The 15,494-nt window shown below is 44.2% G+C and overlaps 1 protein-coding gene across 3 annotated transcripts in view; it reads right to left on the bottom strand.

Moving 5' to 3' along the window:
- Positions 1 to 7,848: 7,848 nt before the first annotated feature.
- The window catches only part of LOC120020680 (far upstream element-binding protein 1-like), a 28,665-nt gene continuing 21,019 nt past the window's right edge, over positions 7,849 to 15,494 (bottom strand). For 2 of the 3 annotated variants that reach the window (XM_038964382.1, XM_038964384.1), the window contains exons 12-17: positions 13,955 to 14,103; positions 13,660 to 13,736; positions 13,251 to 13,376; positions 11,919 to 11,972; positions 10,193 to 10,362; positions 7,849 to 8,267 (exon numbers count right to left, since the gene is read on the bottom strand). In XM_038964382.1, coding sequence (XP_038820310.1) covers positions 8,259 to 8,267; positions 10,193 to 10,362; positions 11,919 to 11,972; positions 13,251 to 13,376; positions 13,660 to 13,736; positions 13,955 to 14,103 — 585 coding nt within the window. In that variant the 3' untranslated portion in view covers positions 7,849 to 8,258. Of the gene's footprint in view, positions 8,268 to 9,613; positions 9,891 to 10,192; positions 10,363 to 11,918; positions 11,973 to 13,250; positions 13,377 to 13,659; positions 13,737 to 13,954; positions 14,104 to 15,494 lie in introns of those variants that run through there. The other variant, XM_038964383.1, reaches the window with a different exon arrangement.

Below are 15,494 nucleotides of genomic sequence, written 5' to 3'. Positions count from 1 at the left end.
GTCGCTTGTGTAAATCTCTCGTTCTATCCATGTAGTTGTGGGAAGCTCTCGGCTAGTTGGCTGTACCTGCCCCAGTCCTACTGACCTTAGGCATGTGGGGCGGCAGGGCAGCCTAGTGACACGGGCATGCTAAATGTAGACTTCGTCTGGTTGTCCAGTTGGAAACTCTACCTCCTAGTCGTGGAGGGAGTCTGGGGAGAAATACAGATAGGCATCATGAAGCTCTTCTCGTAGCAAGACAACGTACAACGGCCACGGTTCTTTGCAATATCAGGTTATGCTCTCCTAGGGCGGGTTTTATCACGTTAACCCTGTTGCCTAACCACCACCTTTATTTAACTAGGCAAGTCAGTTAAGAACAAATTCTTATTTTCAATGACAGCCTAGGAACAGTGGGTTAACTGCCTTGTTCAGGGGCAGAACGACAGATTTGTACCTTGTCAGCTCGGGATTTGAGGCTACCCTGCCGCCCCACATGCCTAAGGTCAGTAGGGACTGGGGCAGGTACAGCCAACTAGCCGAGAGCTTCCCACAACTACATGGATAGAACGAGAGATTTACACAAGCGACCAGGCACCTCTCTCGTCAACGGTTGTCACATTGGATAGTGGATGCTATTCTAATACCAAGGGGTTACAGCCTCTGAGGGGCACGAAGGCTCATTTCACCAAAGATATGGCTACTTCTTGGGCACTGTTCAAAGGCATCTCCTACCAGGAAATGTATAATACAGAAACAAAACATCCCCTCATACTTTCATGAGGTGACTGGACGTCACAGCACCTTCCCCGGGCTCATACTGTTCTGTCGGGCCCTCTGAGGCGTAGTCTGGAGACTATTGGTTGGAGTGTGCCTGCGATACGGGAGTTTCATATGTGAATCGTTGAAACGAGTAATTGAAAGAGAACATAAACCTGGTTCTCTGATATTTGGTGAGACGACTCAACTCCCCTCCTCGCAAGAGGAAACATGAGTAAATATTAACTCCAGACGTTTGTGATTTAATTCTTAAGAGTTTACAGGATGTTCCCGTATCACTCATAAAATGAGATAACTGGGGTTATGTAAATATATAAGTCGACTGTTGATAAGGAGTTAGTCTAACGGAGGTGTGTGATTGGCTAATATTTTTTTGATGGAGGTGAGTTATAAGTCGACTGAGCCCAAAGAGGTTTGAGATTAGTCTTCCTGGTACACTGGGGGTACACAGAGTTGGAGCTGACCACGGGAGGGGGTGAGAAACCAACATCTCACTTCCAACGTGTTTGTGCCAAGGACCTCATCATCTGACTGTTATACATTCCTCCCTCTAACCAGGTGAATCTCCTCACCCCCCCCCCCCAGCCTAAGCAAGCAAAACATTATAACCAGATACTCATTGACTGTCTAGAGTTGTTAACTAGAGGTATATTGTAGAGAAAGACCTTCTCCTTCTCAGATCTAGACAGTGAGGTATTGGAAGAAACTCAAAAGGAACAGATAAACACCACGGCTAAATTGTGTTCCACCTTTATTACTAGACAGGGCAACAAAGATCCAGAACAGTCAGCCAGAAGAAAAACAAGAAGAAAAAAAAAGTTTCATTCGATCATCATCACATTAAACCTTTCATTTGTTTACCTTATAAAGGCATGCTTCATATTTCTCCCTTCTGAGTCTTCTACACCACCCAACCTGCCCTCTGACCTCAAACTTTATACGAGTGAGATGTTCCCTCTGAGCAGAGAATTAAATTACACAGCAACTTAGGAGAATATGCTAGGAGCAAAATGACTAGCATGAGGACATAAGAGTTCTAATGAATGAAGAGGACAAACAGAACTAGAAGGAAACTCTCCAATTTACTGCCAAAAAGGTTTGAACGAGCCTGACATTTCAAAGTCAAAAACACAACAGAACTTCCTGGTTATTTCTCATCCAACTCTCTAAAGCATTGGTGGTTTAGCACAACTAAGCAACACGCCTCTAGCGAATGACAATGGCAGCATCCTGAATAGCACCCCTACTCCCTATATAAATGCACTATTGACCAGGGCAGAAGTAACACATATAGGGAATTGGGTGCCGTTTGGGATGCAGGAAGGAAGTGGCAGAGAATCATCATGAGAAAATGTGAAAAACACGTCACCTGGTCCAGTCAATAGAAAAGTAGCAGAAATGCCATGACATGTCTTTTTCTTTTTTTAAACATACGTTTTAGAAAAAAAGAGATGACTGTACAAAGAAAATAATATCCCTAATAAACAGCATCATGGTCAATTTATCAAATCACAGAATTTCCCCCCCCCCCCATTTCATTGCATTGCTTTTTACTGTAGTTTACCTTATCTGGAGCTCGCTCTCAAATGGTCACCTACACCTCGATCATCAGACAGACTCAAAAAAGGTGTGACGCCTCTCTCAGTAGTCTCCTCTACAGGACAACTAGCCCAGCCTGGCTGAGGCCTGTTCCTTTTCCTGCATCTAGAACATACTAGACGAAGAACCAGATCTAGAATGTGGAACCTCAGTCTTCCAACAGCATCTGAGTGAGAGGTGGGGAGGGAGGCAGGCAAGGCAGCAGGGGGTTTATAAAATTGTTTTTTTTAAAACACTGCATCATTGCATCGTGGGGCATTATATTATAGATAACGAAAGCTTTTGCATCACACCAATGATCAGTCAAGTTTAACAGCATCATAAGATTACAGCATCATGTACTTTTATAACTTGTAAACATGTATGCACATTAAAGTCTGGCTCTCTGACAACAGTAGCACAACATGCAGTCTGTTATATTACAAGTCGTGTTCAAAGTTGCCCGTTTTGTGCCAACATTCTACCCCTTGCCACCCCTAGGTCATAGCAAGGAGTGGCAACGAGTGGAACGACAGCTAAAACAGACTAGTACTCAGGCTAAATGTTAAAGTAGACCTGAGAGCTATGCCTCAGTCAAACTGCAGGACTTACCGGGACAGTAATGCATAACAGTAGGGCTTACCACGGGGAGACTACGCTACGCAACAAACCTTCAATAAAACAACTCATTTTTAAAATAAATCTGAGAAATACTTGAACTAAAATCGACATCTAGGAAGAAATTGGAAATTGTACTAAAGTCAGGTGGGTAAAAGCCATCATAAAGCACATTGCGTTGGGCTTAAGAGGGGGGGGGGGGGAATGTTGCTGCTCCTAAAACAACCCACTCAACATGTTCCATGCAAGTCATTCATAACCATCACATCTTTTATATAATGAACAAACGACTATTGATAATCACTACAAATCCTACCTAGCTAATTAAGATCCTCAGCATAGCTAGATTGAACATGGTATGCTGAGGCAGTTGAAGACTTTATCAAGTACTTTCAGTTGAGCAAAAAAAATGGATCGTATCTGGGTGTATACAAAATGTATATATGACAGGGTCGGGCGTTTTTCCTTACCTGTGTGACTCACTGCCAGCAGCAAAACCTAAGGGTCAAGGTCTGGGGTGACAGTGACACTGCAACGATCACACAGATGATAGTGTACGTACTCAGTTCAAAAACAGCCTTAGGTCAGGTAGGCTACAGTGTTAAATATCAAATAGCATGTCACATCTGAGATATAAATCAAATCACTGGAATATCTGTGTCACTTTTACAACCCGAAGCTCCTGTACATCATTCTACTGAACCAATAACCCACATGCTGATGATAGGAGACATCAATAAACAGCATTGAAACAACTTTGACATGCTACTAAAAAATGGGGAAACGAGAACAATTCAGAGAAATTATGCATTTCTAATAGCAAATGACATTTTTTTGGGGACTATTAAATTACTATTTTTTTTCCCTTCTTCAAATAATGCATCAATAATTAACCATCTCTATATTCTGACTAAGCAAAACTTGTTATATAACCAAGAAATTATAACATTCCTACATGAAGAGCTGCACAAAGCAGTCTGTCAATAGTACATGTACTAAAGCTGACAGGAAACGATGCTTACACTTCCGTTCAGAGCTCAAACAGAACAGTCTGACTGCTATTACGATAAAACACGTTCCTACGTAGAGTCCAGAGAGAACACAAGCTACAATTCAATATACTCTAAACGCAGTCATGGAGTTATTGCAGGGGGAAACAATACAGTCAAAAATAGTCAACAACAAAATATTGCAAGTTTAGTTCAGGAAGGACAAAATTCCAGAAGTACTGTACTTTCTACCAGAACTTGATACTTACCCAGTATTTAAGGAAAAACATTTGCAATTTCACAGAAACACTACAGTTTTGTAATCAGTCATATAAATACATCGACAGCAAGACAATAACTGGAGTTTGTTACGTAGTCACAGCAGTAGTGCTCAGTCACTGTTATGTAGTCACAGCAGTAGTGCTCAGTCCCTGTTATGTAGTCACAGCAGTAGTGCTCAGTCACTGTTATGTAGTCACAGCAGTAGTGCTCAGTCCCTGTTATGTAGTCACAGCAGTAGTGCTCAGTCCCTGTTATGTAGTCACAGCAGTAGTGCTCAGTCCCTGTTATGTAGTCACAGCAGTAGTGCTCAGTCCCTGTTATGTAGTCACAGCAGTAGTGCTCAGTCCCTGTTATGTAGTCACAGCAGTAGTGCTCAGTCCCTGTTATATAGTCACAGCAGTAGTGCTCAGTCACTGTTATGTAGTCACAGCAGTAGTGCTCAGTCACTGTTATGTAGTCACAGCTGTAGTGCTCAGTCACTGTTATGTAGTCACAGCAGTAGTGCTCAGTCGCAGGGGTTTGTTATATAGTCACAGCAGTAGTGCTCAGTCGCAGGGGTTTGTTATGTAGTCACAGCAGTAGTGCTCAGTCGCAGGGGTTTGTTATATAGTCACAGCAGTAGTGCTCAGTCGCAGGGGTTTGTTATATAGTCACAGCAGTAGTGCTCAGTCGCAGGGGTTTGTTATGTAGTCACAGCAGTAGTGCTCAGTCGCAGGGGTTTGTTATATAGTCACAGCAGTAGTGCTCAGTCGCAGGGGTTTGTTATATAGTCACAGCAGTAGTGCTCAGTCGCAGGGGTTTGTTATATAGTCACAGCAGTAGTGCTCAGTCGCAGGGGTTTGTTATATAGTCACAGCAGTAGTGCTCAGTCGCAGGGGTTTGTTATATAGTCACAGCAGTAGTGCTCAGTCGCTGGGGTTTGTTATATAGTCACAGCAGTAGTGCTCAGTCGCTGGGGTTTGTTATATAGTCACAGCAGTAGTGCTCAGTCGCAGGGGTTTGTTATGTAGTCACAGCAGTAGTGCTCAGTCGCAGGGGTTTGTTATATAGTCACAGCAGTAGTGCTCAGTCCCTGTTATATAGTCACAGCAGTAGTGCTCAGTCCCTGTTATATAGTCACAGCAGTAGTGCTCAGTCACTGTTATGTAGTCACAGCAGTAGTGCTCAGTCACTGTTATGTAGTCACAGCAGTAGTGCTCAGTCACTGTTATGTAGTCACAGCAGTAGTGCTCAGTCACTGTTATGTAGTCACAGCAGTAGTGCTCAGTCACTGTTATGTAGTCACAGCAGTAGTGCTCAGTCACTGTTATGTAGTCACAGCAGTAGTGCTCAGTCACTGTTATGTAGTCACAGCAGTAGTGCTCAGTCACTGTTATGTAGTCACAGCAGTAGTGCTCAGTCACTGTTATGTAGTCACAGCAGTAGTGCTCAGTCACTGTTATGTAGTCACAGCAGTAGTGCTCAGTCACTGTTATGTAGTCACAGCAGTAGTGCTCAGTCACTGTTATGTAGTCACAGCAGTAGTGCTCAGTCACTGTTATGTAGTCACAGCAGTAGTGCTCAGTCACTGTTATGTAGTCACAGCAGTAGTGCTCAGTCACTGTTATGTAGTCACAGCAGTAGTGCTCAGTCACTGTTATGTAGTCACAGCAGTAGTGCTCAGTCACTGTTATGTAGTCACAGCAGTAGTGCTCAGTCACTGTTATGTAGTCACAGCAGTAGTGCTCAGTCACTGTTATGTAGTCACAGCAGTAGTGCTCAGTCACTGTTATGTAGTCACAGCAGTAGTGCTCAGTCACTGTTATGTAGTCACAGCAGTAGTGCTCAGTCACTGTTATGTAGTCACAGCAGTAGTGCTCAGTCACTGTTATGTAGTCACAGCACTGGTGCTCAGTCACTTATGTAGTCACAGCACTGGTGCTCAGTCACTGTTATATAGTCACGGCAGTAGTGCTCAGTCACTGTTATATAGTCACAGCAGTAGTGCTCAGTCACTGCGTTTGTTATATAGTCACGGCAGTAGTGCTCAGTCACAGGGGTTTGTTATGTAGTCACAGCAGTAGTGCTCAGTCGCAGGGGTTTGTTATATAGTCACAGCAGTAGTGCTCAGTCACTGTTATATAGTCACAGCAGTAGTGCTCAGTCACTGTTATATAGTCACAGCAGTAGTGCTCAGTCACTGCGTTTGTTATATAGTCACGGCAGTAGTGCTCAGTCACAGGGGTTTGTTATATAGTCACAGCAGTACTGCTCAGTCACTGGGGTTTGTTATAGTCACAGTAGTACTGCTCAGTCACTGGGGTTTGTTATATAGTCACAGTAGTAGTGCTCAGTCACTGGGGTTTGTTATATAGTCACAGTATTGTACTTACAGAGTCAGAGGTCAACTGTTGGCACCGCTCAGACCAGCCAAACCCTCGGCCCTACAAACAACCTAAGTTCTTACGTTGACTAAACAACAGAACAATGCATGGACAGAGCAAATTTATATGTATGTCTTTTGCATTTTTTTTTATAGTATCAAAAAGAGTTTAGAAAATGCCAGCAAATGTACACATTTTAGGGAGGGGAGGGGGAGAGAACAAACGTTTGAAGGCAGGGCATGTCTCATTACAGCATAACAGACCAGTTACCTGTCCTGAAGACAGAGGGAGCAGAACAAAAAATACACTAACGCAACATTTTTTGCAGTGAGACATTTTTTCTGAGGGAAGTAGCTCTCGTTATATAAACAGTAAAAGCACACGAACGCTGTGTTTACACAGGCAGCCCAAATCCAATATTTTGTCCACTAAATTGGTCTTTGGACCAAACACATCAGATCTTTTTTCAGTGCTGATTCTAAAAAAATTGGTCAAAAAGACCAGTTAGTGAGAAGAAACGATAATCTGAAATTTGGGCTGCATGTGTAAAACGCAGCCTTAGTTACCTTAGTTCAGGCTGCGTCCCCCAAAAATGGGACCCTCTTCCCGAAATAGTGCACTACTTTAGACCAGATCCACAGGGAGCCCGGTACACTATAACTGGAATAGGGTAACAGTTGGAACGCAGACAGTCAGATTACATCAGTCGAGTTTGACAGAGATGCCAGAACACTGCAGGTAATGAGACATTTAGATCAGAACGTTAAGCTACCAACTCTACCAGTACTACATTACAGTATAAAGGAGACATCTGCCTAGTCATAGAGAAGAGGCAGCGCAGTGGAGGTAGAAAAACAAGAGACTAACAATATAAAACAAGAGTCAAGACTGGGTAATAATTCAAAATTGGTCCTAGAACAGAACCTTGGGGAACACCGAAACTGGAGCCCCAGTCAAAGACAGGCAGAACAATGAACTCACATCTAAATAAACCACCGTACTGTTACCAGGAGATGTGTAGACCGTTGGAGAGAGAGACAGGACAACAACTTTCAGGCAGTTAGAAAAATCATTTTGACAGCCAAAGGAGAGCGAGAGTAGAGAGAGAGAAGTGAGGGCCCTGCATTTAGTTATTTTTTTTTCTTTTCAATTTTCCAGTGTGCCATTACGGTCAAAACAAAGAAAAATAGGTACATGCTTTTTGAAGTTGAGTTCATATTTAGTCACATATCTATTACCGACCCAACTTACCAACACAGTAGGTTTCACTTTAGTTTATTGCAAAACACAGGCATATTATTTAAAAATGGAGCCGATATCACATGGTAGACGATTTGAGATAATAACAGGAGCTCTTACCACATAGCATGACACAATAGAATTACCATATTACCTCACTAAAAAAACAAAAACAAAAAACTGTTCATTTACAAGAAAAATCAACAAACAAAAGGAGATAAATATCATGGTGGTGTTTGTGTCGTGTCTCCGGAGTGACTTCGTCATCGTCACATCTATTGTGAAACACTTTTAAAAACCCAACCAACCAAGAGGGGGGGAAAATAAGATCTTCAAGACGTCATCTGCACCATCCAACACATTTAACAAAAAAAAGGGCCTTTTTGTTTTTTTCCCCACAATGTAGCATTTACTTTATGTCCACTTCACATTACTGGCCCTGTGCAGAATACATAGAACATACAGGCCATGTTAACAGCAGAACACACGGACGGCGCGTCTCTCTCCAGATACCTATGTATATATACACACACATATATTCGTATAGACAGTACCAGTCAGTTTGGACACACCTACTCATTCAAGGGTTATTCTTTATTTTTTACATTTTAGAATAATAGTGAAGACATCAAAACTATGAAATAACACATGGAATCATGTAGTAACAAAAATAAAAGTGTTAAATCAAAATATATTTTATATTTGAGATTCTTCAAAGTAGCCACCCTTTGCCTTGACAGCGTTGCACACTCTTGGCATTCTCTCAACCAGCTTCATGAGGTAGTCACCTGGAATGCATTTCAATTAACAGGTGTGCCTTGTTAAAAGTTAATTTGTGGATTGTCTTTATGTGTTTGAGCCAATCAGTCGTGTTGTGAAAAATTAGGGGTGCTATACAGAAGATGGTCTTTTACCAAATAGGGCTAAGTCCATATCATGGCAAGAACAGCTCAAATAAGCAAAGAGAAATGAAAGTCCATCATTTCAAGTGCAGTCGCAAAAACCATCAAGCGCTGTGATGAAACTGGCTCTCATGAGGACCGCCACAGGAAAGGAGGACCCAGAGTTACCTCTGCTGCAGAGGATAAGTTCATTAAAGTTACCAGCCTCAGAAATTGCAGCCCAAATAAATGCTTCACAGAGTTCAAGTAACAGACACATCTCAACATCAACTGTTCAGAGGAGACTGTGTGAATCAGGCCTTCATGGTCAAATTACTACAAAGAAACCACTAATAAAGGACACCAATAAGAAGAGACTTGCTTGGGCCAAGAAACACGAGCAATGGACATTAGACCGGTGGAAATCTGTCCTTTGGTCTGATGAGTCCAAATTTGAGATGTTTGCGTCTCACAAAGACACGGCGGTTGGAACCAGAGTAGGTGAATGGATGATCTCCGCATGGGTGGTTCCCACCGTGAAGCACGGAGGAGGAGGTGTGATGGTGTGGGGGTGCTTTGCTGGTGACACTGTCAGTGATTTATTTAGAATTCAAGGCACACTTAACCAGCATGGCTACCACAGCATTCTGCAGCGATACGCCATCCCATCTGGTTTGTGCTTAGTGGGACTATCATTTGTTTTTCAACAGGACAATGACCCAAAATACACCTCCTGGCTGCGTAAGTGCTATTTGACCAAGAAGGAGAGTGATGGTGCTGCATCAGATGACCTGGCCTCCACAATCACCTGACCTCAACCCAATTGAGATGGTTTGGGATGAGTTGGACCGCAGAGTGAAGGAAAAGCAGCCAAGAAGTGCTCAGCATGTGTGGGAACTTCTTCAAGACTGTTGGAAAAGCATTCCAGGTGAAGCTGGTTGAGAGAATGCCAAGAATGTGCAAAGCTGTCATCAAGGCTAAGGGTGGCTAATTTAAAGAATCTCACAAATATTTTTTGGTTACTACATGATTCCATATGTGTTATTTCATAGTTAAAGTCTTCACTATTATTCTACAATGTAGAAAATGGTAAAAAAAATAAAATTAAGAAGCCTTGAATGACTAAGTGTGTCATTACATTTGACTGGACTGTATATGTATATGTATATATAATATTAACCCTGTTTAAAAGGAGGTAAGAGTATCGTTAGTTTCTTCTGGACCGACGACTCCTCTCCCCTAAAACACCTAGAGGAAGGAAGTGGGTTACATAGATATGGACAGACGCTTTATAAAACACAGCAGGGGAAATCAGGGTTAAAAAGTCACATCAAAAATAGCTCTGACAAATGAAAGGACAATACAGTAAACAGAAATCGAGAGTCGAGACGTCGAACAAGGGGGGTGAGAGGAGAGGGAACCAGGGTGGGGGGTGGGTGGGGGGGGGTACAGGTGGACGGTATAAGTCCTATTGGTGGTGTACCTGAGGTGCTTGTGGCTGGGCTCCCATGGCCTGTGGGCTTCCCTGTCCGTAGTACGCAGCCTGCTGGCGGTAGTACTCTGCCCAGGCAGCACTGTAGTCTGGTTGACCACCTGGTTGACCACCTGGCTGACCACCTGGCTGACCTGCTGCTGCCTGGGGGGCCGCTTGACCTGGGGGAGGCGGTGACAGCATTAACGCTAATTTCAATATGATTTAAGGGGACGAATGACAAGGTTAATGTTGCCTAAGCATAGTCAATAATGATTAAAACAGCAACAATAAGAAGTGATCAATAGTCGATGTCAAGCTTTGGGATTATAATCTGTACCCAAGGCAACCAAATTGGACCAGAGGAGATCATTTAATGAATAGTTGAGCTGATCATGCAGCTGAAACACTTCTGGAGGAAAACGGAGGTGAAACACTGAACAAAATAATATAAAAATGCAACATGTAGTGTTGGTTTAATGAGCTTAAATTAAAACACCTACATTATTCATAAACCAAAAAAAAAAAAAAAAAATCTCAAATTTGTTTATATCCCTGTTAGTGAACATTTCTCCTTTGCCAAGATAATCCATCCACCTGACAGATGTGGCATATCAACGAGCTGATTAAACAGTATAATCATTACACAGGTGCACCTTGTGCTGGGGACAATAAAATGTGCAGTTGACACAACGGCACAGATGTCTCAAGTTGAGGGAGCGAGGAATTGGCATGCTGACTGTAGGAATGTCCAATAGAGCTGTTGCCAGAGAATTTAATGTTCATTTCTCTACCATAAGCCGCCTCCCAACGTCATTTTTAGAGAACGTCAACCGGCCTCATAACCGCAGACCAAGTGTACGGCGTCGTTTGGGTGAGCGGTTTGCTGATGTCAACGTTGTGAACAGAGCGCCCCATGGTGGCGGTGGGGTTATGGTATCGCCAGGCATAAGCTACGGACAACACACAATTTAATTTCATCCATAGCAATTTGAATGCACAGAGATACCGTGACGAGATCCTGAGGTCCATTGTCGTGCCATTTATCCACATCCTCATGTTGTTTCACCATGATATTAAACGGCACCATGTCGCAAGGATCTGTAGACTATTCCTGGAAGCTGAAAATGTCCCAGTTCTTCCATGGCCTGCATACTCAGACATGTCAACCATTGAGCATGTTTGGGATGCTCTGGATCGACATTGTGTTCCAGTTCACACAAATATCCAGCAAACTTCACACAGCCCATCGTCAAGGAGTGGGACAACATTCCACAGGCCACAATCGACAGCCTGATCAACTCTATGCGAGGGAGACGTGTCGAGCTGCGTGAGGCAAATGGTGGTCACACCAGATACCGACTGGTTTTCTGATCAAACGCCCCTACTTTTGTTTTTTAAGGCATCTGGGACCAACAATCTGAACTCCGTCATGTGAAATCCATAGATGAGTGAATAATCTATATATTTTAAATTGAATGCTTTCCTTACATGAACTGTAACTGTAAATCATTTTTTCAAATTGTTGCGTTTAGATTTTCTTGCGAGTGTGAGAAGGGGAACGAACCCACCACAGGTTCTTTGGGTGGCGGGACAGAAACCCTCTGCCTTGCTCTGGGGCAGCTGTGGTAGCAGGACTCTCTACTACAGAGAGAGCTGGGAGTAGTGGGGGCACAGCTGCCCACAACATGACCAATGACAGCTGGCCTTACTCAACTGATATTTTGTAGTTTCTCACCTTGTTTCTTGTAGTACTCCTCCCAGGCCTTGGTGTAGTCCTGTGGTTGCTGACCTGAAATCACAACAAACACACTGGTTCAGCTCATTGACCCAAAGAAAACGGTATGGGCCCTAAACAAATCCGTACGGCCGGTTGTCTACTCTTGAAATAAAGCTCTTCTGTGTTGCCTGGATAGCCTGGTCCTGTCTGTGGAAATGCAAGACTGATGGGTAGACAAACAGCAGTCTAAAACAGCTATAAACGTAACAGTTAGTGGACCGCAACCACAGCTGCTCGCCACGGCCTGCTAATCCCGCCACATTCACCAGACACGCAAAGGATGGAAAAACGGACCGAAGACTTTCAAAGCACCGTGGCTGTATACACTGATCTCTGGTTTGTCCTGCTAAACAGATCCAACTCAAGCTGCTTACTTTAGCAAAACATTTATGTTAATACTAGGGGTGACAAATGGCAAAACACTTAGCGTTTAAGCACAGTCACCGGTTTTCTGTTAAAGCGACAAAAAACAACATACAACATCGTGCTTCCCGAAGAGAAAGAGAGAAACGTTATCATTTATGCTACTGCCGGTCTTGCGTTACACAAGACGTGGTACGTGGAGCCTCGTTCCCATCAAACCGACACGAGGCTACAGTTATAGAGTCTCTCCGTGTGGCCAAGTTATTAGGAGATATCTATCAAACGGAAGACGGCATTTAAAAATCACAGAACTAAAAAGTTAAACGAGAAGGACCAACAAGAGGTAGTCTCGATTAGCCTGGCTGACTAGCTCTCTCGGTTTGATGCAGTCAAGATGGATGCTACGTAATCAGATGAGAATTAACGTCCACCCCCCCTCCCCCCAACATTTGATCATCAGAATACTGGGGGGGGGGGGGGTTCACCAGGAAGCAAACGGGCAGGGACCTACCTCCAATTGTTGATATGTGTTGCTTACTGCATCTCTTTCTACTCAACAGTACGTTCTAAATAGTATGTAGTATGATTAGCACACAGTATATAGTTTAAGTAAGTAGTAGGCCAGACAGATTTGAGACACGGACACTACGCGAGGTTCAAATGGACAGATGGAGGTCCCTGCCCATTTGGTTCATGATGTGAACACACCCCCCAGCAGTAAAACACTGGCTGCGGTAGAGATTGGAGGAGGTGGTAGCTACCTTGCCCATTGGGTTCCTAGTGAACACACCCCCCCAGCAGTAAAACACTGGCTGCGGTAGAGATTGGAGGAGGTGGTAGCTACCTTGCCCATTGGGTTCCTAGTGAACACACCCCCCCAGCAGTAAACCACTGGCTGCGGTAGAGATTGGAGGAGGTGGTAGCTACCTTGCCCATTGGCCTGCGTGTTGCCTGGGGCTCCGCCGGCGGGCGTCATAGGGGCCTGGGGTTGCTGCTGGTACTGGGAGTAATACGCTGCCCAGGCCGCCGCGTTGGCGTCAGCCGCGGCTTTACCTACAAACCAATACAAACGTTAGATATATCCCGGGTTGCCTTACCTACACACAGGTTAAACTTTATCTTATGGTCTTGTAACACAGAAAACGGTGCAAATCAACAAGCAGGAGTTAAGGGCTATAACACACTAGCAAATGTATTTTCTAGGAAAAGGACCATTTGTTTAACATCTATTTTGACCAGTACATGTATTCGCACAGCAGATCTGTACAAAAACCCCAATGGGTACAAAGTGCTCTAACCAGCACCATCATAACAGATGGAGGCTATAAATTCTTACCAGGATCCGGCTGTCCCTGCTGCCAGTGGGGGAATCCGTTGCCCCAACCCTGAGGCTGGTAGGGAGCGGGAGGACCACTGAGAGAAGAAGAAGAGAACCATTACAACACCATACAAGCCTGTGTCGGACTGTTTAACTCACTCATTTAGATTTAAAGAAAATATTGCTTTCCCTCCAATTTCCCTACGATTTTATCGTTAATGAATCATGTGCAAATTATCTTATTAACTTAAGATCAACCGAGATATGTAAGTAGAAAAGTAGAAGGGCAAGCCGCCGGGAGAAGGGCTCTTACTGTGGTCCTGGGGGTCCCTGGTTGTAAGGGCCGGGGTTGTAGGGGCCCATCTGAGCAGGAGGTCCAGGTGGTCCGGGGGGCCCGTGGGGAGAGGGACCTCCGTGGGGGCCTGGTGGGCCATGAGGACCACCCATTGGACTGACTGGACCCTGGAGAGGCGGACAGGGGTGTCAACGTACTAGCCCGATACCAGTTAGTAGAACCTCTAGACCGATACCAGTTAGTAGAACCTCTAGACCGATACCAGTTAGTAGAACCTCTAGACCGATACCAGTTAGTAGAACCTCTAGACCGATACCAGTTAGTAGAACCTCTAGACCGATACCAGTTAGTAGAACCTCTAGACCACAGGTGTCAAACTCATTCCACGGGGGGCCGAGTGTCTGCGGGTTTTCGCTCCTCCCTTGTACTTGATTGATGAATTAACATCACTAATTAGTTAGGAACTCCCCACACCTGGTTGTCTAGGGCTTTATTGAAAGGAAAAACCAAAAACCTGCAGACACTAGGCCCTCCGTGGAATGAGTTTGACACCCCTGCTCTAGACCGATACCAGTTAGTAGAACCTCTAGACCGATACCAGTTAGTAGAACCTCTAGACCGATACCAGTTAGTAGAACCTCTAGACCGATACCAGTTAGTAGAACCTCTAGACCGATACCAGTTAGTAGAACCTCTAGACCGATACCAGTTAGTAGAACCTCTAGACCGATACCAGTTAGTAGAACCTCTAGACCGATACCAGTTAGTAGAACCTCTAGACCGATACCAGTTAGTAGAACCTCTAGACCGATACCAGTTAGTAGAACCTCTAGACCGATACCAGTTAGTAGAACCTCTAGACCGATACCAGTTAGTAGAACCTCTAGACCGATACCAGTTAGTAGAACCTCTAGACCGATACCAGTTAGTAGAACCTCTAGACCGATACCAGTTAGTAGAACCTCTAGACCGATACCAGTTAGTAGAACCTCTAGACCGATACCAGTTAGAACCTCTAGACCTAGACAGCTGATTAGAGGCTTAGTGCTCACTGCTCACCGACCAGCCACTACTAGTTAAACTAGGCTTAGTGCTCACCGACCAGCCACTACTACTAGTTAAACTAGGCTTAGTGCTCACCGACCAGCCACAACTACTAGTTAAACTAGGCTTAGTGCTCACCGACCAGCCACTACTACTAGTTAAACTAGGCTTAGTGCTCACCGACCAGCCACAACTACTAGTTAAACTAGGCTTAGTGCTCACCAACCAGCCACAACTACTAGTTAAACTAGGCTTAGTGCTCACCGACCAGCCACTACTACTAGTTAAACTAGGCTTAGTGCTCACCGACCAGCCACTACTACTAGTTAAACTAGGCTTAGTGCTCACCGACCAGCCACTACTACTAGTTAAACTAGGCTTAGTGCTCACCGACCAGCCACTACTACTAGTTAAACTAGGCTTAGTGCTCACCGACCAGCCACTACTACTAGTTAAACTAGGCTTAGTGCTCACCGACCAGCCACTACTACTAGTTAAACTAAACCTCTCCACC

Source organism: Salvelinus namaycush, chromosome 25 (genome assembly GCF_016432855.1).
Source record: "Salvelinus namaycush isolate Seneca chromosome 25, SaNama_1.0, whole genome shotgun sequence".
NCBI lineage: Eukaryota > Metazoa > Chordata > Actinopteri > Salmoniformes > Salmonidae > Salvelinus > Salvelinus namaycush.
This window is presented reverse-complemented; position numbering and strand designations above follow the sequence as displayed.